The 25,081-nt window shown below is 46.4% G+C and overlaps 1 protein-coding gene across 3 annotated transcripts in view; it reads right to left on the reverse strand.

Moving 5' to 3' along the window:
• LOC123070111 (uncharacterized protein YNL011C) overlaps window positions 1-21,631 on the reverse strand; it is a 37,431-nt gene extending 15,800 nt beyond the window's left edge. For 2 of the 3 annotated variants that reach the window (XR_006433388.1, XR_006433387.1), the window contains exons 1-10: window positions 21,266-21,631; window positions 20,448-20,564; window positions 20,196-20,328; window positions 19,980-20,076; window positions 19,817-19,860; window positions 19,420-19,576; window positions 17,782-17,853; window positions 16,456-16,539; window positions 3,722-3,823; window positions 3,265-3,312 (exon numbers count right to left, since the gene is read on the reverse strand). Coding sequence is in view for 1 of the 3 variants with exons in the window: in XM_044493134.1 (XP_044349069.1) it covers window positions 3,265-3,312; window positions 3,722-3,823; window positions 16,456-16,539; window positions 17,782-17,853; window positions 19,420-19,576; window positions 19,817-19,860; window positions 19,980-20,076; window positions 20,196-20,328; window positions 20,448-20,564; window positions 21,266-21,533 (1,122 nt within the window). In the remaining 2 variants the exon portion in view is untranslated. The remainder of the gene's footprint in view (window positions 1-3,264; window positions 3,313-3,721; window positions 3,824-16,455; window positions 16,540-17,781; window positions 17,854-19,419; window positions 19,577-19,816; window positions 19,861-19,979; window positions 20,077-20,195; window positions 20,329-20,447; window positions 20,565-21,265) is intronic. The other variant, XM_044493134.1, reaches the window with a different exon arrangement.
• Window positions 21,632-25,081: the final 3,450 nt, after the last annotated feature.

Consider the following 25,081-nt stretch of genomic DNA (forward strand, 5'->3'; position numbering starts at 1 on the left):
TACTCAAGGTGATTCTGTGGGCACTAACACTGAGATTGATGTGCAGGTTCAGGACCAGCCAATAGTGGGTGGGTATAATTCCGGTTAGTACTCTCACTGATGATGATGTGCAGGCTAAGGTCCAGCCAGCTGTGGGTACAACTGAGATTGGTACTCTCGAGGTTCCTGTTGGGGGTCGATGGCAGAAGAATACCCTAGTGTACAACTCATGACGACAGCCACAAGCGCAGGGGGAGCAGCAAGGCAGTGATACAAGCTCATTGGTACTCTGAAGATGGATCTGTGGAAGACGGTGGCGACGGCCTCTGCAGCGTGCACATGCGGTGCCCGCTCTGAGTGCGTCAGACCGGTGTGTGACCCAGACCCGGCAATTCGGCTTGGTTTGGGCCTCCGGTTTAGATGTTGGGCTTTGGTGTGAGGTCTGGGTATGCGGCCCCGACAACTGCACCCCTTCATCAAGTGGATAGGAGTAGCGACAGATGTCGCCACGATGGTGGCTTTAGACTTACTGATGTATTACTTTGTAAGGTCTTGATGAATAATTAATGAAATGGCTGCATGCATCGCCCCGATGCAGAGGCCAGGGGTCATCCTCCTTTTCAAAAAAAAAAATCTAAAGATGGGAATGGGTCGGCCCACTCTGGCCAAGACCTCATACCCGTTGACCCCTCTGCTTGGTTTGGGGACATGGACCCGGTCCAATGGTCCAGTGATAACTGGTCTCATGTCCTATTGGGTACATGGTCCGACCCATTTTAATACTAAATTCTGCATAAAATAGGGAGTAGTAATACAATAAAATCTGTTCAAATAGCATCATTTAGCGGTAGAAATTTTTAGTATATTAGGATGTCTAGATTTTATTTGTTCAAAGGAAAACAAAGTGTATTTCTATTTCTATCATCAAATAAAATCTAGAAATATGAAGCTAAATTTTTGTAACTCTAGAAATGTTCAAAGAAAAACAAATGAAATATTAGTAATACAATAAATCCAGAAGTATTGATCACAAATGTCTAGATTTAGTATATTTGTAACTTTAGAACAGATGGAATTTTGGTTAATACCTAAATTTTTTCTGATAAACGCAAGACTAACATCCCTAGCAAAGGCATATGCTATCGTAACGGCATAATACAACATATGGCAACCAAACTTGGGTCGACCCGCTTGTCCCGATGGGACAGTGGTGACTGGCTTCTTTGCCCAGTTTGCGTATGAAGCCGACCCAAGACCCATTGGCCTTGAAATTTTGGGCTGGATCAATGTCCCAATGGGTATTGTCAGCTCATTCCCATCTTGAAGCTCATCTGACATAGTGGAACTGCCCAAAGCATTGCGAAAGGGAACACATGAAGCGGCAAGGAAGGGTGAAGTGGCAAGGAAGGCTCTACCGTGGGATGATGCTTGCGATCACCATGACATTGGCAATTTTGTGTCTTATGAGGCTTTGTTTCCTTCCTATAGAGTGTTGCCTCTCTACAAACTGTGTCAACCCCAAAGGGTTGGAAGGCTGCAAAGCAAAATCCAAAGTGGCGTGAATCGATGATAGAGGAGTTGGAAGCACTGAAGAAAAACAAGACGTGGGTACCAACCACATTGCCAGCAGAAAAGAAAGCAGTGAGTTGTAACAGGATCTACACCGTGAAGCAGAATCCTAAGGGGAAGGTGGAATAGTATAAAGCCAGATTAGTCGCCAAAGGTTATAGTCAAACTTATGGAGTTGACTATGATGAGATTTTTGCTCCAGTGGCAAAGATGAACACAGTAAGGATGTTGGTTTCCTGTGCTGCAAACTTTGGGTGGAAATTGTACCAATTAGATGTCAAGACTGCCTTCTTACATGGTGACTTCCAGGAAGAGGTATACATGGAGATACCACCATGTTTTGGTACAGAACAGGCTATGGGGAAGATATGTAGGCTGAAGAAATCCTTCTATGGACTGAAACAATAGCCGGAGGGAATGGTCTGATAGGTTCAGACAAGTTGTTTGTGATATGGGGTATGGTCAATGTAACGGTAACCACATGGTGTTCTATGGACACTCTGATCGGAAGATCGCCATTCTTGCGGTTTATGTGGATGACATTATCATCACTGGAGATGAGGAAATAAAAAGATTGAAGGGGTGACTGAGCAAGGAGTTTGAGGTAAAGGACTTGGGCAACCTAAAATACTCCCTTGGCATAAAAGTGGACGGAGAAGAGAATATCTTTGTGCAAACATAAAAAAACCTTGGACCTCTTGAGTGACATGGGCACTATGGTATGTCGTGCAGCCCCTACTTCAGGAGTGGCCATCTTGATATAGTGCACAAAATCCTGAGATACTTGAAGGGGACTTCAGGAAAAAAGGGTTGTAGTTTGCAAAGAGTGGACATCTTGATGTGGATGGCTATAATGATTCTGATTGGGCCAGTTGTCAAGAGGATAGAAGATCAACATCAAGCTATTGTGTGTTTGTGGGAGGAAATTCAGTGTCATGGAGAAGCAAGAAACAGACAGTTGTGTCTAGATCAACAGCAGAAGCTGGGTATGGAGCTTTATCTCAAGGGTTGAGTGAGATGCTCTCGGTGAAGAACCTTCTGAGCGAGTTGAAACTTCTGAGGAAGGAACCTTGAGAGTGTGGTGTGACAATCAGTCAGCTATAAGCATTGCCAATAACCCAGATCAACATGATAGGACAAAACATGTGGAAATTGGTCGCTTCTTCATTAAGGAGAAACTTCATGTTGGGATCATCAGCCTTACTCATGTCAGCTCTGGGCAGCAGATTGCAGATTGCAGATTGCATCACAAAGAGACTGGAAACAAAGGACCGTAACTTGGCATGTGACAAGATGGGGTTGATAGATATCCGAGGGGCGTGTTGAACCAGTATAGGCTTGGCCCATCACCACTTAGGCCCATAAGCCCAGTACAGATCTGTGACCTAGAAATGGAGGCGCTCGTGTCTGTGTGAGAGGGAGCGCCACACACAACAATTCACCCCAAGCCGCTACACACAAAACCACAGGTACGTCTCTCCCTAGACTCAACAGTGGATGAATCAACCATCTAATTGTCACCCTAAGGTCAATATCAAACCCGTCCCTTATCACTCAGGGGCTCCTATCTTACCAAGTGGCAAAGTGTTAATCAGGTTTTGGTAACGGAGTGGATAAGGAGATAGAACAATGAAACAAAGACAAAAGGGACCAACATAATACTGCAATTAAGCATGCAAAACAACGTAATCTGACCAAGTGACTTAGTATAGTTACCTTGGGAATGGACCTTGATGCTATAGTCTCACCAATGCCACGCAGTACCTGCATATGTTTTTCATATCAGAATGCGAGTTGAAGCCAAAAATATAATAAGGAATAGTAAAAGGCTCAAAGCCAAGCCTGGTCAATTATTGTGCGCCTTAACGGACTGGTCAAACACAGGTCAAACCACTACTAACATGTAGAAGTCGTCAGAAGTATAGAATGAAGACATCTGATAATATGCTGAAAATTTCTAAATAAATATTGTACTTGTAAATTGTACAGTACAGCAGCAGGTATGGGTGGCAGGCCGTGCTTCCAGCCTATTGGACTTGTTGCCGACCTAAGCAGTCTTAGGCTTCTAATCCAAAACTATTTACTTCTATCAATGCACCGAGACACAAAGTTTTTGTGTTTTCAAGAGAGAATTAATTGTAATTGTAAATAACACCAAAAGCAGACTGGTTACCAGTGATGGACAAACTGATGTAAATAGCGACCCCATCGCATATACAATGCAATCCACCTTACTTAGCTGCTCCAAAACTGTATGGTTAGCTTCAGGAAACACCTACGAAGTAAGGTCGGTATCACCAGTTAGCAGTTAAAAAAGGACCTGAATATCCAGCGAGCGTCAGATTTTTAAGCACGGCAAACGATTTTCATGACACATTATGTTCGCCGAGGATGGCAGGTTTAGTTGGTGAGCATGGCAAATCCGCCTCAGTTCATTTTTTTTGCCAGGAAATTGCCGTGCTCGCAAACTAAATTTGCCATCCTCACGCCAATTTAAATTGCCATGAAAAACATTCGATTTGCCATGCCTAAAAAACTGATGTCAGTTTTTTAGCATTTCCGTAAAAAAAATGTAGATACTAAATATAAATTTCAGAGATCATGGTAGCATACCAATTTTACATGATAATGAGCAATTATACACCATCTAAGTCCATGATGTTTATTAAATACTGACACATATTAATACACAAAGGCTCTTCTTTCTTAAAAACATGAGGGGGGAAATGTCCAGCTCATTCTTTTGCAATTTTGCATCAATATTATGTCTTTACTTTTAGATGACCTTACTGAGCAGACAGAGTGCAGCTGTTATTTGTGAAGGATATATTAGTGCAGCATTGGAAAAGCATTACTCAATGGTGTGATGCTCGCATTGCTGTACTTTCAACCTTACATAGCATGGCGTGATTAACTGGGTAAGCATAAGCAACAGATATATATGTCACAGTATATCATCATCATTTATAATATAAAATAAAATTTCATTAGATTAAGTTGACCTGTTGAATAATTTATTCTAGGAGGTTGTGATATTTATTAAATAAGATGACTAGAGTTTAACACCATTCACTTGCTGTGAATAGACTGCAAGGCAGAGGCAGGTCTACCCTCTGAAGCATCGATGCGGCCAGACTTGGCGTATCCGCGTGCACGACGTGGCCGATATGCCGATACACACGATACGCCTGTGATACGGGCATCCCTCGAGTATCGGTTTTCTTGAATTAAAAGAAAAGAAAAATGCCGATACGGCCGCTGGGACGCCATCGACACAGGGGACATGGGGATGAAATGAGAGCAGCCCAAATGGTAGCTGGAGCCGCTTGCTGCCTGATGCAGAGCATCCCACGATCATCCCCATGGACGTATCTACATCTCCCACGACACCACTTGGACCAATGACAAGAGCTCGAGCAAAGGCTATCAAAGATAAGGTGAACTCGCTCCTCTCCGAACTTCCACTTTCTACTTATGAGACATGGCTACTACCTCATGGGGAGACCCTATGTGATCAGGTATTTGGAGGGAAGCCACGGACAAGACGGCGAGGACACCAAGTTCAATGGACAAGAAGGACCGCTTGAAACTCCCAGTCATCGGACGACCGACGTCTCTCGGACGTCCGACGCCTGGAGGCTCCAACCGACCAGCCAAGTCCCAGCCTTCGCACACTACAGCGGCCGGACGACCGACGCTGACCGGACGTCCGACACCTCCCAGCGCCCGGACGACCGAGCCTCTCCGGACGACCGACACCACCACACCCGAGCCAAAACATCGGAAGAATGGAGACCTCCGGGCGACCGACCCCGACCGGACCACCGACAAGTCCTGACCAGAGCCGAAACATCGGACGCCCGACCGGCACCGGACGTCCAAACCCTCGCTAGCCTTCGAACGACCGGTGACCGTCGGACGTCCGACGCCTGTGTGACCACCCGCGTGTTGGGCCGAAGTCACTTACCCTTTCGTCCACTAAGACTATAAATAGGCCTCCTCCGCCCTCTTTCTAGGGTTAGCATAGGTTTAGCTCATTTGAGATAGAGCTTTGCTCATCCATACGGATCTACTCCTCGTGAGAGACCGCGACCTCTTCGGAGAAGATCCATCTTGGATTCAAGACCCCATTCATGGGATGACCCTCAAGACCTCCTCATGGAGATGAACTAGCTACTTGTATCGCCCTTTGTGGGATTTGAATCGTGTATCTCTTTGTGTTTCGAGGATCTAGCACATGTGTGACCATATCTTGTTGGTTTGAGTGATTCTCTCGTGTTTCCCCTTGTGATTTCCCTCGCGTTTTCCCTCGTGTTCTTCGTAGGATCCCCTCCAATCGTGAAAGATCGGGTATCTAGGGTTCTACCCTACATCATCTTTGGTATCATGAGCCACGTTGATCACGTATTTGGAGCCCCTACCCTTTGTTTTCTATCTTGATTTTGTTGTGTTCTTCCCCAATTTCGAAAATCCCCACCAAAAATAGCCCCAAATTTTTTTGTGATTTGTTGGTGCGATGAAGTTTTGTTGGATTATCCATGGATTTGCTTTGCCACGAGTGGATCTAGCTTTTCCCCATCATCTCCACCATTTCCATCCACAAAATCGCTCAGATTTGACCAAACTCGCCATCTCCATCTCGAAATCCCGAGTTCATCCCGTGCCCGAAATCGCCCAGGCACCGGACGTCCGACCAGCATCGGTCGTCCGACCATCCCTGACGAAACTGAATATTTTCAGTTCGGTTTCCCCCACCGTTCCACCACCACTTCCGCACACGCACTCTGTTACCTCCACCGCTTTCCGCAACCACCATCGCTCACCCGTTCCGCACTCTGACAAAATTTTGACACGTTTCGGTCTTTTGAGTTGCGGTTTCCGTTTCCTAACGTGTTTCGGCTACTTAGGGACGGTTCGACAACGACGACACCGCCGCTCATATTCATCATCGACATCGACCGCTACACAATTTTGACACCTCGACCGTAAGCAAGAACGGTAACCTCTATTTCATCTTGGTATCGTGGTATCCTTTCATGGTACATTCCTTGCCATTGCATTGATAACCACCATAGCCTTACTTTTGCGTTGCTTACCCATCGAAACTAGCCTCTGAGTATTGACGGCAACGTGACTTGTGCACATTAGTGATCATACTCCACATAGCATACATACCATATACTTGTGGTGCATATCTTGGTATCATCTTTTGTGTCACAAAGTTGTCATCGCATATACACAATTGCTATCTTGGTTCGTGAAGTTTTGCATGAGAAAAGAGCTCAAAAGAGAAAGAGTCAAACAAGCTTTTAAGCAAGAAGGAAAAGATAAGCAAAGAGCGTATAAGCAAGAACCATAGCATCATACTACATTAAGATTGTCATACTCGATCATCTTGGATCATATCACCAGAATACCATAGATATAGTATACTTGGGATAGAAGTCGTTGCATTTTTGCCTAGTAGGTTGTGCACAAGTTTCGTATCCGCCTATTGTGCAATCGTGCTAGCGTCTCTCTAGTGTTGTGCAACACGAGCATTTTCGTGGTTTCCACATTTTGGCTCATTTCCTTGGTTGCACGACCCCACTTATCTATTTGCCTGTGTGTTTCCGTGTACCATATCTTGCTATTGGTCTACTTGTTGCATTTGCAAATTTGTGAATCTTTTCCAACATTATTGAGGCTCACTAACTATTGCATCAAATTTTGTGCCACCATCCTAACCGAGCTCCACCATAAGCTTTTACTTGTGTAGGTGTGAGAACCGACAAGAATTGGTACCAATTGTGCTATTTCCTTGTTCCACATTTGAGTGATCATTGATCCATCTTCAACATCGGTCAAGGTACATTTGGTATAAGTTCTTCTCTTTCTCCCACTCACATATTTTGCTCGGAATGATGGATAGGCCAAGTTCTTCTACCAACCCACTGTTCATCGAGCAAGATGACGACATGTCATCCTATGTCACTAAGAACCACCTCTTCGGTGCACAACGAGCTTTACATCAAGAACAACTAGCAATGAGCGACCGCATCGACAATCTTGCCACCGACTTGCGACTCTCCGAGCAACGAACAAGAGACTACTTCGACAACAAGCTCGACGCACACAAACAAGAGAACGATGCAAGAATGGACGAGATTCGTGCCTTGTTGGTGAACCGCCATTCTACCACTTCGTCCTACTCAAGATGGAGCCGCTCGAGTCGACACTCCGATGACACCTTCTCCGGCTCAAGTACACCGACATCGAACACTCTACGTCGAGCCGCGCGCCAAGACCGTCAAGCAACTCGCAATCCTCTACACGGCAATCATCCACAAGAGCAATTCGACGAGCAAGCACATCGTCATCGCCAAAACCAAGCTCCTCTTGCACAAGCACAAGAACGACAACGTCAACGTCTCCAAGAGGAAGAGCGAGCGCGACAACATCAAGACGAACAAGACGTCGAGGCTCAACGTCTTCAACAACAACAACGTGAAGCACAAGCTCTTGAGGCGCAACGTGCCCTTCAAGAATCAAGTCGAGCCATTGCCAACCGCAACAGAGATAGGTGCAATCAAGAGGAAGCACTTCGCGAAGAAATTCAAGAGCGAAACTACCAAGCAAGAGTGCATCGTCAAGTTCCTCAAGCTCCACCACAAGCTCGACAAGCTCCTCCACAACCTCAAGTTCATCAAGAGCAAGATGACTTTACAATCCTCCATGCCAAGAGCAACATGAGGTTGACATTCAACCACGTCAAGGACGTCATCATCATCCTCGACCCCAACACAATGACGAGCAACGCTATGGCAAGCTCAAGTTCACCATGCCCAAGTTCAACGGAAGCAATGATCCCAAAGAGTACCTTTCATGGGCATTGTTTGCACAACTATGAGGAAGAGAAGAAGATCGCTATGGCATTCCTTGAGTTCCAAGACTATGTGCTCATATGGTGGGAACAAGTCCTTGAGCGCCGAGAAGCAAGAGGTGAACCACCAATCACCATGGGCGTATCCAGCGTGTGTGCAAGGTGTGCCGTGGCACACCCAGAAAATTTTGATTTTTTTTATTACCACATGATATTTAGGCCCAAATCAACATTAGCCCAGCCCATCTACTCCCGAGCGGCCGAGCCAGCGATACAGTCATACGAAGGCGGGACGTGGATTTTTGGAGCACCTGCATCCCGGCCCTGCTATCCTAGCTCTTCAATATTGCTTTAGGATCCGTGTGACACAACTAACTTTCTATATGAAAAATTCTCTTTTTTGTTTCTCTCATATAAAACTTATCTTGAAGTTCAAACCTTTGCAGCGTGGCAAAGCTTTCTAACTAGAATTTAGGATAAATCTTTCAGAATTTTTTGTCCGACATAAATACTAAATATGAATTTTTAATCAAACAAAATGTATTTTGTATATTTATGTTTGACAAAAAAATCTGAAAGATTTATCCTAGATTCTACTTAGAAAGCTTTGCCACACTGCATAAGTTTGAACTTCAAAATATGTTCGGTGTGGGAGAAACAAAAAAGAGAAATGTACTTGCACGGATCGCGATGCGGGAAATGGATGGCTAGATAGAGAGGGCCTGCATGCAGGTGCTCTATTATATATTTTCCTACGGAGGCGCTCGTCGGCCAGGCAGAGCGCAGCCACAGAAAGACCTAATCCCCATCCCCATCCGGCCATCCCGACGGGGCCGTCAGCCGCTCCTTGCCTCCTTCCACCGAGAAGAGCCGTTGCTCTGCTCCCCGGAGCGCTGCCTTGCCTGGCTGCTGGATCTCCTTCCACCAAGAGCCGTCACCCGCCGGTCGCCGGACGTCCGAAGCAAGGCAGCAAGCACGCGGAGCCGCCTGCAGCCGCTCCGTAGCCCGGAGGAGATGACGAGCTGCTGCCCAAGCTACTGAATGGCTCAATCCCCCCTGAATCCATAGTTCCTGATGCATCTCACAAAGAAGCACCTGAAATGGGTGAGATTGAAAGTGGAAGTGGGCTAAATCAAGAAATGGGACTAGCTAGACCCGGTGATACTCGTTGGGGTTCTCATTTTAAAACCATCATGCACATTGTTAGCATGCATTCCATAATCCTTGAAGTACTTGATGCTATTGGAAAAGATCCTTCACAAAAAGGTGAGTGGACAAGAACATGTGGAGTTGCTCAAGCCTTTGAATCATTTGACTTTGTTTTCAATCTTCACTTGATGCTTGTTATACTTGGCTATACAAATGAGTTGTCCAAATCTTTGCAGAAGAGAGATCAAGATATTGTTAATGCAATGACACTTGTTAGCTTGGCAAAGAGTAGAATGCAACACATTAGGTCTCATGGTTGGGAAGAATTTCTTGCAAAGCTAACCTTATTTTGCAACAAACATGACATTCAAGTTCCTTTGTGGGAGGATACTTACGAGCCTAGTTGAAGATCACGTCGGTATTATGAAGTACAAACAAATGATGATCGTTATAGAAGAGAAGTATATCTTGGTGTCATTGATCAAACCATTCAAGAGCTTGACAATCGGTTTGATGAGGTTAATACGGAGTTGCTTATTTGCATGTCGGCTTTGAATCCTCTCAATTCATTTGCTTCTTATGATGCACTCAAGGTAATGAGACTTGCCGAATTCTATCCCTGGACATATCAAGCACAGATTTGATAAGGCTAGAATTTCAACTTGCTAATTTTATTGATGATATGACAAAAGATGATAGGTTTAGAAATGCAAGTAATATTGGTGAGCTCTCTATTATGCTTGTTGCAACAAAGAAGCATGTTCTTTATGATTTGGTCTACTTACTCATCAAATTGATATTGATGTTACCGGTGGCAACGACGAGTGTTGAAAGAGTATTTTCAGCAATGAATCTAGTGAAAAGTAAGTTGAGGACTAGTATGAGTGATGATCGCTTGAATGATTGCTTAGTGACATTTATTGAACGAGATGTCTTCATGAAAGTAAGTGAAGATGACATAGTTGATGCTTTCATGGCAATGCAAAGACGTAGAGTTACCTAGTGATGTAATTTTCTACTTGTGCTTCTTTCATGTAACACTATTTGTACTGTAATTGAGCACATTTGAGATATATTTTGTGAACTAAATTGTTGTGAGATTTGAATTGAGCTATTCATGTTGTTATTTTGCCATATTTTGTCTGACACTTGTATTAGGTGAAAAAAAAATTACAGTGTGCACACCCTTCATTATATTGCTGGGTACGCCACTGCCAATCACGACATGGGAGGAAATGAAAGATGTCATGCGCGCACGCTTTGTTCCAACCTACTACAGGTGCGATCTCTTCCAGAAACTCCAACTCCTCAAGCAAGGAACAAAGAGCGTTGAAGAATACTACAAGGAAATGGAGATTGCCATGATAAGAGCCAATGTCACGGAAGATGACGAGCAAACTATGGCCCGTTTCTTGAATGGCCTCAATCATCCCATCAAGAAGATTGCCGACTTCCAACCCTACTCCAACCTCATTGAGCTCGTGCATCAAGCTACTAAAGCGGAACGTCAAGTGCAAGATGACTTCAAGTACGCCAAGTACTCTTCCAAGAGCTACGTCTTCTCCAACACCCAAGCTTCAACGACTCCAACACCTTCTACCTCAACCAAGCCACCTACAAGCAACGGCGACAAGTCGAGTTACAAGAAAACTTCGACAACCTCAAGTCGTCCTCCTCCTACAAGCAACTTCAAGCCGTGAGCTTCATCATCTACTCCAACCGATGAGACCGTCAAGACAAGCTCCATCAAGTGTTTCACATGCGGAGGCCGAGGCCACAAGTCCTTTGAGTGTACCAACAAGCACACCATGATCCTCAACGACGACGGAACCTACGACTCCATGAGTGAAGAGGAAATGGAAGCCCTTGAGCAAGTGGCCATGCACCGGCGCGTGAACGAAGATGAAGATGATCAAGTCTTTTGTGATGAGGATTCAAGCCCCGCTCTCGTTGTCTCCAAAGTCTTGACTCTTCAACATCAACAAGACGAAGACCAAAGATGCCACATCTTCCACACCAAGGCCGGCATCAATGGAAGGTCCGTCAAGGTCATCATCGATGGAGGGAGTTGCCACAACTTGGCAAGTGAAGAACTATGCTCCAAGCTCCAATTGTTCAAGATGAAGCACCCGCACCCCTACAAGGTTCAATGGCTAAGCGATTCCGGCACTATCCAAGTCGAGCATACGGTCAAAGTCTCCTTCAAGATCGGAGCATATGAAGACACTTTGGAGTGTGATGTCGTTCCGATATCCGTTTGCCACCTCCTTCTTGGTCGACCATGGCAATTTGACCGTGGCGTCATCCACAACGGGCGTACCAATCACTATAGCTTCAAGATGAAAGGAAAGGAGTAAGTGCTACGACTTATGTCTCCAAGTCAAGTGATCGCCGACAAGCAAGCCACCCATCGTGGAGAAAAGAGTGAGAGAGTGACCCACCCAAAAGAGAGTGAGCCCACAAGCCAAAAATCGAGTGCCTCCACGATGAGCGACAAGAAGAACTTAATCCTATTTGCCACCAAAAGTGAGATGAGTTAAGTGTGTGAGAACCCATCAAGTGTTATGCACTATGTCCTTGTGTGCAAGGACGAGGCACCAAATACGAACACCTCTCACGCTCTACCTTTAGTGTTGTCTTCTCTTTTGCAGGAATTCCAAGATGTTTCCCCCGATGAGCTACCTCCAGGTCTACCTCCACTACGAGGCATTGAGCACCAAATCGACCTCATCCCCGGAGCACCTCTACCTAACAAGGCTCCCTACCGCGTCAACCCCGAGGAAACTAAGGAGATCCAACGGCAAGTACAACAACTCATCGACAATGGTCAAGTACGTGAAAGCTTGAGTCCTTATGCCTTTCCGGTCATCCTAGTCCCAAAGAAAGACGGTACTTACTGCATGGTTTCCGATTGTCGTCCCATCAATGTTATCACCGTCAGATATCGTTACCCTATTCCACGCTTAGATGATATGCTTGATGAGCTTAGCGGAGCCACCATTTTCTCTAAGATTGATCTTAAGAGTGGCTACTATCAAATACGCATCCAAGAAGGTGATGAATGGAAAACCGCATTTAAGACCAAATTTGGCTTATATGAATGGCTAGTTATGCCAATGGGTTTATCCGAAGCACCCGGTACTTTCATGCGAGTCATTCATTTTGTTCTTCGTCCCTATATTGGTGTATTTGTTGTGGTCTATTTTGATGATATTCTTGTCTTTAGCAAATCTCTCAAAGATCATGTCACCCATCTTAGAACCGTGTTGCAAAACCTTAGGAAGAGCGCCTTTTATGCTAATATGGACAAATGCCTTTTTGGTGTCGACAAGCTTGTTTTCTTGGGTTTTGTTGTGTCTTCTAAGGGTGTTCATGTAGATGAATCTAAGATCAATGCTATTAAAACTTAGCCCCAACCAACCAACTTGCAACAAGTGCGTAGTTTTCTTGGTTTAGCCGGTTTCTATCGTCGCTTTGTGAAGGATTTTAGCACAATTGCTTCGCCTTTGCATTCCTTGAGTAAGAAAAATGCGCCTTTTGTTTGGGGACCATCCCAAGATACCGCATTTAATGAGCTTAAGAATTTGCTTACTCATGCTCCCGTGCTTGTATTACCCAACTTTGACAAACCTTTTGAGATTCATTGTGATGCTAGTGGTAATGGCATAGGAGGTGTGTTAACGCAAGAGAAGCGCCCCATAGCATATTTTAGTGAGAAACTTTCCGGAACGCAACTCAATTACCCCAACTATGACAAAGAGCTATATGCTTTAGTGTGAGTTTTGCATGAATGGGAACATTGTCTTCGCCCTCATGAATTTATCATCCATACTGATCATGAAACGCTAAACTACCTAAAAGGTCAAACTAAATTGAACAAGTGTCATGCTAAATGGAGTGAATTCATTGAGTCTTTTCCTTATGTCATCAAGTACATCAAAGGTAAGGAAAATGTAGTGGCGGATGCTCTTTCCCGCATATGCATGCTAGTCACTAAACTTGAACTGAATGTCATTGGCTTTGAGCACATCAAAGACTTGTATACGCATGATCCTATTTTTGCTATTCCATATGCTAAGTGTTTGACCCATACATCTTGGGAACGATATTACATCAAGGATGATTATCTTATGAGAGCTAACAAACTTTGTATTCCCGAGTCTTCTCTTCGTTTGCTACTTTTGCAAGAGGCTCATGGAGGCGGACTCATGGGACACTTTGGACGCGACAAGACATTCGCTATGCTCTCCAAGAACTATTTTTGGCCGAAGATGTTCCGCGACGTCTCACGCTTCACCAACCTATGCTCTACATGTCGCAAAGCTAAGTCAAAAGCTCAATCCCATGGTCTTTACATGCCCCTTCCTATTCCTTATCAACCTTGGGAAGACATTAGCATGGACTTTGTACTTGGTTTGCCTAGAACTCAAAATGGAAAGGATTTCGTGTTTGTTGTTGTGGACCGATTCTCTAAGATGGCTCATTTTATCCCATGCAACAAGATAGACAATGGTTCACATATTGCAAATCTTTTTTGTAGGGAAATTTTGCGTCTCCATGGAGTGCCAAAGACAATCGTCTCGGACCGCGACGTCAAGTTCTTAAGTTACTTTTGGAAGACTCTATGCGCCAAGCTCGGAATCAAGCTTTTGTTCTCTTCGGCATACCATCCTAAAACCGACGGCCAAACGGAGGTGACGAACCGAACACTCTCCACTCTACTTTGCGTGTTGATCAAGAGGAACATCAAGGAGTGGGAGGAGTGCCTACCTATCGCTGAGTACGCCTACAACCGTGCAAGACACTCCACAACCGGCAAGTCCCCCTTCGAGGTCGTCTATGGTTTCAACCCGTTGTCCCCATTGGACATTCTACCTCTTCCACTACAAGAGCGCACCAACATGGACGCGAGTGCACGAGCAAGCTACCTCAAGAAGATGCATGAAGATACAAGGCACACCATTGAGCGCCAAGTATAACGACTCGCGACCAAGCTCAACATTAACAAGCAACCCATGATATTCAACATTGGAGATCTTGTGTGGCTACACCTTCGCAACGAGCGTTTCCCCAACGAACGCAAGTCCAAACTTCTACCACGAGCCGATGGACCCTTCAAGGTGCTTTTACACTACAACAACAATGCTTACAAGATCGACCTCCCAAGCGACAAGTACAACGTGAGCGACATCTTCAATGTCAAAGATCTCTCGCCATACCATGGTGATGAAGCTTTCGATCTGAGGTCGGATCTTTCCCGGGGGGGGGGGGGGGGGGGGGGATGATGCGGAGCATCCCACGATCACCCCCATGGACGTATCTGCATCTCCCACGACACCACTTGGACCAATGACAAGAGCTCAAGAAAAGGCTATCGAAGATAAGGTGAACTTGCTCCTCTCCGAACTTCCACTTTCTACTTATGAAACATGGCTACTACCTCATGCGGAGACCCTATGTGTGATCAGGTATTTGGAGGGAAGCCACGGACAAGACGGCGAGGACACCAAGTTCAATGGACAAGAAGAAGGACCGCTCAAAACTCCCAGTCATCGAACAGCCGACGTCTCTCAGACGCCTGACACCTGGAGGCTCCAACCGACCAGCCAAGTCCCAACCTTCGCACGCTACAGCGGCTGGACGACCAATGCCGACCGGACGTCCGACACCTCCCAGCGCCCGGACGACCGAGCCTCTCCGGACGACCGACACTACCACACTCGAGCCAAAACATCGGAAGAATGGAGACCTCCGAACGGCCGACCGACCCCGACCGGACGACCGACAAGTCCTGACCAGAGTCGAAACATCGGACGTCCAACCGGCACCAGACGTCCGGACCCACGCGAGCCTTCGGACGACCAGTGACCGTCGGACATCCGATGCCTGTGTGACCGCCCGCGTGTTGGGCCGAAGCCACTTATCCTTTCGTCCACTAAGACTATAAATAGACCTCCTCCGCCCTCTTTCTAGGGTTAGCATAGGTTTAGCTCATTTGAGATAGAGCTTTGCTCATCCATACGGATCCACTCCTCGTGAGAGACCGCGGCCTCTTCGGAGAAGATCCATCTTGGATTCAAGAGCCCATTCATGGGATGACCCTCAAGACCTCCTCATTGAGATGAACTAGCTACTTGTATCGTCCTTTGTTGGATTTGAATCGTGTATCTCTTTGTGTTTCGAGGGTCTAGCACATGTGCGACCATATCTTGTTGGTTTGAGTGATTCTCTCGTGTTTCCCCTCGTGATTTCCCTCGCGTTTTCCCTCGTGTTCTTCGTGTTCTTCGTAGGATCCCCTCTAATTGTGAAAGATCGGGCATCTGGGGTTCTACCCTACATCACTGCCCCATGGACCTTCATCGCCGCCCCGTGGACTCGCCTCGCCACCGCCGTCCGTGGCCAGCACGGTCTCCTTCCCAATCCCTGCTTTCTCCAGTGTCCGGTCCTCCCGCACTTGCTGGTGTTGTGCTGCGTGCTTGATGTGTGTGTATTTGTTGCTGCGTGCGCTCGTGCTTGCTGCCCCGTGTGTGTGTGTGTTGTCTACTTGCGTATGCTGGCCGTTGGGTGCACCGGTGCTGGGCTGTTGTGCTCATGATGTTCTTGCATGCTGCTCGCCTGCTGATGTTGCTGCTAGGCAGTGAAAAGGGGCATGAAGGCAATAAATGGGATAGTATTTTCTAAATGGGATAGTATTTTCTATCTCATCTCACACATTCAATTATTCTGTTTTTACTGCATGGCATTTTATTAAATATCTATATATACTCGCCGTATTGCTGATTCTTGAAATTGCTGTATCCCATGTCCCCGTATCCGTATCGCCGTATCTGTGATGCCGTATCGGTGCTTCATAGGGTCTAACTAGTCAGGATAAATTTGATGTACCAAGTACTAACCTCATGCAATAGGTTGCAACCTTCACTTGACATGTAAAAGACGCGCTTGATGCTTGAAGGAAGTGCGGTGCATGAATTAGAGTCCTTTCCAAAAGAGAAAAACAAGAAAATAAAAATAAGATATTAGCAAGCATACGAGAAACCAGCAATTACGTACAGATAAAAGGAGGAAAGGCAGAACACGAATATCACTTGAATGGGGCAAAACCATGACATTTGCAAGAAACTGTAGTAAAAGTTAGCACTCAACATCACCGTGACAGTTTGGAGCCTTAACTTAAAATACTTGAATCCTTTTCTTTTACAGCCAACAATAATAATTTCCTTGGTACATGAGCAGAGGTAAAAAATTATCAAGGCTCAACCACTTAAGGTGTATTTAAGAATATTTAAGCCAGTTGGCGCGAGTGAATATACAAACAACAACAACAACAAAGCCTTTAGTCCCAAACAAGTTGGGGTAGGCTAGAGGTGAAACCCATAAGATCTTGCGACCAACTCATGGTATGAGGCGCGTCGCTGAGAGGGTTACGCCCCAACGAAAATCTTTTGGGTTTCATCTCCATAAGAGTGGCTGAGTTTTTACGTTGGCTCGCCAAGCCTATCACAACCCTCCTTTACGCGAGTGAATATACACATTCTACTATTTTAGGTGCTTCCTTTTTTCCACTTGCACCTTTTTGTTTAGGCTGTGCTGGCTGTGGGGGTGAGCTGTAGTTGAACAGACTGAATTTTATGGATGATGTTTCCAGTGGACCGATTGCAGTTGTCATTCCGAGAATTTATTACCATGCAAAATCAGCTTCAGAATGTCACACGCCATTACACACTTTGTTAGGTGGAGAGATTGAAAAAGGTACTGGTAAAATGACAGTATTTGGACAGAGAAAGTAAGTGTATTCAATGTATACTTCCATTTGTCCTAATGAACAGGATGTCTAATATACACTTAGTACCCCTCCACAGAACTTGAACAAGATATCTACTTAATACCTCCACGGAACTTAAGTTAGGTATGAATAAAACATGAAACTGTTGGTTCAGACAGTAAACCTTGTTATTGGCTTATTGCAACAGAAATTCACAATAGATACTAACTTCTTCATAATTTAGTGTGAAGGGACAGTGGCCACGAGGAACTTCAATGCTATGGTGAAGAAATATGAAGGGAAAAAAAGGTTGAGATGATGCATGTCTGTCTCTTGAGATAAAAAAAGATTCCGCAAATACATATGGAAGAGTGCACAAAAATTGGGCCGTGTTTGGCTACTAACGATACAGCACCAAAGCCTGAAAATACCGGGTACTATTTATTATTTAGAGTACCTTGTCAACAACTTCTCTACGGCCATTGCTTGGATGTGATATTTCATTTTGGCCTCGGATAATAGTTCCATCCTGAAAATACAAAAATATTCAGAAGGAATGTTCCATATTAATAAAAGAAGTAAGATAACACTTATTGTTTAGGAACCCTCGAGTTGAAGCTGACTCGCCCTCCCCACGGGCGACTCGGGAGGCGACGCAACCCTCGAGCGCTCCCTCCCCTCCTTCTCCCCCTCCCCCTGCCGGTGCTCCCCGCCGGGCAAAGCCCTGCCAGATCCGGCAGCGGGACTTCGCTCCCAGGCGGGCTCCCCACTCGAGCGTGGGGCTCAACGAGGCTGACGGAGTTGTGCTTCTCCGGGCCTAGGGTTTTGCGACGGCGGCCCCAGATCCAGAGGGTCGGGCCTCTGGACCTGGCGTGGCGAGCACGCGGCCGGCGCGGCGCGACCCTTTGGGGGCGCGGCTGCGGCTGCTTGGCTGTGCCCCGGCAGATCCGTGTGGCGGAGGCTGCGGGCCGGTGCGGCGGCGGCAAAGGTGCAGGTGGCAGGTCCCCGCGACGGCGCCACTAGCCCTGCTCAACACGTACCCCTGCGGTGGCTGGCCTTGTTTAGAAGCCATCCGGCGGCTGCTGCACTGCGCTGGCCGGTGCTTCCCTACATCGACGGTGACGATACGTGGTTTCCCTCTCGGTGCTGGTGGTCCTCCCCGGCGATCTGCTTCCCCATCTCCTGTCTGCTCTGCTTCAGCGGTATTTGGGGTTCTGGTCTTGGGCCAGGGCAAGATCCCTGCGCGACGATGGCCGCCGTTACCTCCATGGAGGCGCTGTCATGGCCCGGACTGGACCCTCTCCTCGAGCACCGGGGAAAACCCTTGGTCCCATTCACTGGACAAGGCAGCGACGGCGTCTCAGCGCCGTTCCCTTCTTGAAGGTGCTGCTTGGGTCGCACTTGGAGTCCCCGATGCAGCAGCTGGAGATGGTGGCCTCCCCGGTCTTTCCGGCAGGCTTGCTGGTAATGCGATGCTGTGATGAGGGCTGCAACATAGAGCGTGGGCGCCCGGGGCGCAATGTACGCTGGCGCCGGCATGTCCAAGACGATGGCTTCGCTGCTTCTGGCTGGGTCCTGCCATCCACCTGCCGTCTCCTAGGCACATATGGGTGGAAGGTACGTTGGCCCAGACAGACCTGGAGACGCGGTCTTCTTCGGAGGCGCCTGGCAACGGCTGTGACGCGGCTCTGAGGCTGAGTCTAGCTGCCCCACCATTTATGGTTGGACAAGGCAAGACCTTTCATCGTTGCGGTCTGTAGTTGGTAGCACCTCCTCACCTGCTTGTTTGGTGAGGACGATGGTGTGTGTGCGTGTGTCCCTCCTCCTGGGAGGTTGTACCTGTACTGCTGTTCTCTTCCTGTTCAATGAAATGAAACGCAAACTCTTTTGCATTTTCTCGAAAAACACTTATTGTTTAGTATCACTGGATGTTCTATTCACAGGAGTGATGTCGAAAATGAAAACAATCCGCCAGTTTCCACATGCAACAATGACTTTATTTTAAAAATAAAATTGAAGGGCCGCAGATAAATTGTCGCCAGCATGAGGGCAAGTAACAACTTGTATTGTGTGGAAGAAAACTTTGGTAGATTACCCATAATTCACACCCCAGAGTAAGCCTGTCATTTGTGGATATTACTGGAAGCACAAGACTTTCGGCAGGGATTTGTGACACACGTGAAAACAAAAAGATCGCAGCATCCAAAGACTGGAAGAATATGCGTGCGCCAGCAAAAAAGAAATTCCCAATGCTGCAAAAATATATGAAACAGCAGTCAGGGAAATAATTAGGCAAGCTGGGAGAAACAACAGTCAAATGATGCTCCCAATCCACTAGTAAAATGTAAGGTCACAAGCAACATTAGGTTATGTTTATGTGCATCATACCATTAAATATATACATCAGTTGTAAGAGGCAAACAGCGGTTTCATGTGGAAGCACAATGCCAAGAATAATGATTTACTGCAAAATTTCACCTTAGAAGAATCACCTGCCATTGGTGAAGCAAAATGTTTCAACTGGTCGCCGAAGGATCTGCGGAGAAGAAATTATGTCACAAATACAACAGGATTACATTGCGGTCACTAGCCTTATGAAAAAAATGTTTTTTTCACAAAAACGACATGCTTCATAAATATACTAGAGGAGCACACCTCATTATGGAAGTAGACCAAAAATGCACGGATTGTTTCCCTGTAGGGACGAGAGACACCATCCCATAAAGAGTGTTCTCCTTCCACAATATTGTACCTATCGAATCAACAATTTAGCATCACTTGGTCACACGAGCAGGACAATAACTATAGCTAATTATCCAGTAAGGAAGTATGAAAAAAGGTATATTTTGATCAGCACTGGAGGGTTACTACCACTCCAGCTTTGCTTCTGAAGGATCAAGAGGCAAACGGTGCCCAAGTAATCTCCGGACGGAGAGTGCTTCCAAAGTGCTTTCATCGGACAGTCTCAAGCATCTTGATCTTATGTCACCCACAGCAGGTCCACCTAAGACATGAAGGCTAACGTTTAACATCAGAAAAGATTGGACTGTGATAGTTATGTTTAAATATATTATTTCAGGTTATAGAAGCAAGCAAATGATGATGTAGGAAATTTGGACTTACCAAGCACACGAACAATCTCAGCTGTGCTTCCACCATCATCAGAAACTGGTAGGACATGCGCAACCCGGGTAGTCACTTTCTTCAACTCTTCTACGACACCATTAAATGCTGTTCCACCTGGATCAAACCAAAAAGGTTATAACAATAATACGAATAAGTTTAGGTCCTCATCCTGTAAGATGAGATGAGAGTCAGCCAGAAAAGAACCGAAACAGGCAGCTTAGAACATATGGAGGCTACCATTGCCAAGTGCTGTTTTAAAAAGTGAAATATCAGTATGTTACTGAAATTCCTCTGATTGATAGAAGACACCCAATAGAACTATTTGGACATGTTTTCTCGAATACAACTGTTAACACAAAACACTTTTCTGTCTATGTGTATCCATGTCGTAACTGTCAAATAATGTCCATCGAACACTGTATGTTCAGAGACAACTTTGCTAATCTCCCGACTCTCCCCGCAAACAGTAGTGAAGTATCCATGTCAAAAGTAGTAGTGCATACAAATATTGAAATATCAGACATGACAATCCCCCCCAAACCTCCAAATGTGAATACACTCGTACAGTCACGGCGGCTCGCCAATTGCAAGCAGGTTCGCTCGCGGATTTGCACCTATTCATCGTAGGCACACGGCACACCGGTGGCACGGCGACCTGGAAATGGCGGTTGTCCTAGCCCGTCGAATCCCAACCAATTCACGCGTGTCGCCAAGTGCCACATGCCAGCGCGCGCTGAAAACGACCGCGTACCCCCACCGATTACGCCGCGCGCACGCGCCACTGGCAACATCGCTCGTGAGAAGCGGAGAGTCACCTGAAAAGACGAGCAGGGACGGGGGAGCGGCGGCGGCATCGGCTCCGGTGGCGGCCATGGCGCGAGGGAGCCGGGAGGAGGAGGAGGAGGCGGCGGATCTCCCTGGTGCGCGGAGCCGGACCCGGAGGGAGCAGGTACCGGAAGAGGTGGCAGTGGCGGGGCCCGCGGTGGCCGCTGACGTGCGCGGCGTTATATAGGGTCGGGTGGCGAGGAGCGGCATCGGGTGGACGCCTGGACGGAGGAAGCTACAGCCGCGCCCGCAGCGCATCAAACAGCGAGCAACCGGAATCCGCGCGCTCTCTCCCTCCCTCTCGCCTGTCCGTGCATCCTCGTGCTCGCGCCACTCACCCTTACCTTTGCGGCCGTTCCGGGGATTGGGCGCGGTGACGTGGCAGCTGCACACTGGCCGTGAGACCGATCGATCAACGGCCAGGATATGGGCTCTGGGCTTGCATGGGTTATGGGCTCGATGATACATGCCAGTTTGGACTTTGAGCGGGCTATGGTCCAAAATTAGCACCGAAGTGTGGATTTAGCACCTGCTCCTTCTCCTTTTAGTCCTAATTTAAGTGAAATCACTAATCAAAGGGTACTCCTTCCAAAGATTACTCCAAGGGTTGCGACAAGTGGCTGCGAGTTTTCACTTTTTTCGTAGATTCGTTTACTCAAAACGTTTTAACTCTTAAATCATGTGCCCAAATCTCAAACCGTTTTCACCGTTAGATTCCTCGTGTCGAGATCTTCAAAATAGATCCAATGTTGATAGGCTTTGACAAACTTTTTTCCAAAAAAAGCCCGGATGAAAAAACTGAATCGGGAGCACGTTTTGTTTTCCCTTTTCGAAAGCCGTTTCTGAGAGGCATGACCGTACCTCTCGCGGAAGCAAAACCATGTCTCTCACGGAAAAAAATAAAAACGCGTTTTTTCCCATTTTCAAGAGGCACGGCCGTGCCTCTCGTGGAATCAAAATCAGACCTCTCACGAAAAAAAACAGAAAACACATCTTTTTCGTTTTCGAGAGGCAATGACTATGCCTCTCGCGGAAGCAAAACTGTGCCTCTAATGGAAGAAAAAAAAGAACATATTTTTTTCTTTTCCAAGAGGCACGGTCGTGCCTAGCGCGAAGCAAAATCGTGGCTCTTATAAAAGAAAAAAACACGTTTTTTTCGTTTTCGAGAGGCACATCGCGGAAGCAAAACCGTGCCTCTCACGGAAGAAAAAAAAAGAAAAAACGCATTTTTTTCGTTTTCGAGCGGCATAGCCGTGCATTTCGCCGAAGCAAATATGTGTCTCTCCCGGAAGAAAAACCATGCCTCTCATGAAAGAAAAAAACGATTTTTGTGTCGAAAAGCCAAGAAAGACCGGTGAAAAATCACAAAGTCGAAAAAAACCATTAAAAAACCAAAAATGCGTACAGAAATAGAAAAGCAAAATCCGTAGGGAGCGCTTAGAGCGCACCAAGTGACGCGCTCTCAGCCCATCCCATGTGATCGTTGGGAGGCTCCCGAAGGAGCGTTCCTCAACTAGTTGCTCTTAGGATCCTATTTAGCGCTTCACATTTAATAGGAAAGAAGTTTCACCTCAGAGTAGCTTCTCCATGCACGGAAAGCATCTAAGGAATCCGATAACTTGATCCCGATTAGGGCCGATAGATTGTATTGTCAAGATCTTCACTGTGCGCACAGACTGGGTCAACTTTATGGAAATCGTTTTCTGGATGACAGTCAAACATACATCAAGAAAAAAAATTAAAAATGTGAATATCAAGAAGAGGAAGAGTGTTGTACCTAAACGATTATGGATGCAATAACAAGTTCGAATAATTTGGCAAACGAGTAGGCCAACGTTGTCAATTCCAGTGCGTCAACGACCCTGATCTTTGTTGGACCTTCTAGATCAGATACAAGCAATCTCTCAAGGAAAGGAGCATTCTCAATGATCATTTCATGAAACATCTCAATTGATCTCTTCTCAAGTAATGTCTTGTTGCGGGGCCAGCAAGACACATAAATCCATCAGAGATTCGTCGAGGCGATGTGGAGGCTAATGAACTCGTGGATCTGTTGAAGACAAAGGTACTCGAGCGTCGTACAGTCACGGAGCAGGTGCTCCATAGCCTCCTTCGAGATGCCAATGTCAAAGAGGTCGAGCTGCTTGAGTTGAGAGAGAAGAAGAGCGGACGCGGCATTAATCTGGGAAAAATAGCAGGAGCTGAACCTAGTGCGACGCAGTGCTGGCACGAGGTGGAGCGCTGATGGCGCCAGAGAGCGACATCGTCCACCTTCGAACCTGAGCTCCTCAAGTTGATCTAGGGCGGGGGATAAAAACCACTCGTCAAACTTGGCTTGGACCTTACAGTTGGTATTGAACATGCGGATGTCAAGGCGTCTGGCTAGCCCAGGGTGCGATGCAAGGATCTTGGAGACTGAGGCCATGCATTTGCAATCCCCATCGCAGAGGCAGCTGTCGACGGTGAGGTTAAGGGGGACGCAACACCAGAGGGGCGTCAACGCTGGGAGAGCAGGGTGGTCCGCACGCCAGATTTGGTGGGGAGGAGGGCAATGATGACGAGCAGCATGTCATCGGGGAGGATGTTGATAAAGTCCACGCTCGTCGGAGGCGGTTTTGGCTCGAGCCGCCTCCGCCTGTTGGCCGCCTTGTCGTCCATCTTAGTTGGTGTACACATGTACTGATGTGTATTGTGTGTTGGGTGTGCACGAGTGCGTCCTTGCATGCATGCCGCGCGGTGGTGTATGTGTGTTGTCGTAATGTGTGTATTAACACGAAAGAAGTGTGCGCTTAATTTAGTAGTGTGCGGGGTGCTACCGCGAGTGGTTTTTAGTTTGTTTATCTCACCCTATGGCAGATGAGCCTCTAGCTTATTTATTTTCACCCACTGCCACATAGGCCAGCACACCCAGATAGAGAACACGAGCTGACAAGGCACCATGTAGGCTGGTTGACCGGACAACTAAACAATATACGGAGCGATACGCTAAGCCAGTGACCATATAATCCCTTGGTAAAGAGAGATCGAGTGAGAGGACAGGCCCTTGAGAGATAGATAGATAGATAGATAGATAGATAGATAGAGAGAGAGAGAGAGAGAAAGAGATATTCCCTCCATTTGGTAATGTAGTGCCTATAATTTTTTGAAAAGTCAAACTTTAGAAATTTTGACCAAGTTTATAGAGAAATTACTTGTATCTACAATACCAAAGATATATGATACGAAACTACAATCTTGTGATGAATCTAATGATCATTCCAGATGTAAATGTTTTTCTCCACATATACCTGGTCAAACTTTTGTGAGGTTTGACTTTTCAAAACATCCATATGTTATGGACCTGGGAGAGTACCTAACTAGAGAGAGATCAAGTGTGTGTGAAAGAGAAAGAGTGAGTGTGCAAAAAGTGTGTGTGTGTGTGTGAAAGAGAAATTGACAACAAGAGGGAGAGGTCGAGAGAGACGTATGGAGAAAATGCAGACATGGGGAGGGAGAGAGTGTGTGTTTGTGATAGAGAGATCCCCTCGAGATCATGAGGGGACTATTGGGTGGGAGATCGAGTGATAAGGTGTGTGCGCGATAAAAAGATACCCCAAGAGAGATCGAGATAGACCTAGGGATGGAAGGAGACAATACGTGTGTTTGTGATGGATAGTGAGAGATAGTCATACCTAGGAAGGAGTGCATGTTCCTATAATGGAGTGAGATATAGTGGTACTTACAGGGGGTGCGTGTTAGATAGAGAGAGAACAAGGGGGAGAGTGTTGGATGGGTTTATCTAGTGTGAGCGAGATATGTGTATGTGT

Source organism: Triticum aestivum, chromosome 3B (assembly GCF_018294505.1).
Source record: "Triticum aestivum cultivar Chinese Spring chromosome 3B, IWGSC CS RefSeq v2.1, whole genome shotgun sequence".
Classification (NCBI taxonomy): Eukaryota; Viridiplantae; Streptophyta; class Magnoliopsida; order Poales; family Poaceae; genus Triticum; species Triticum aestivum.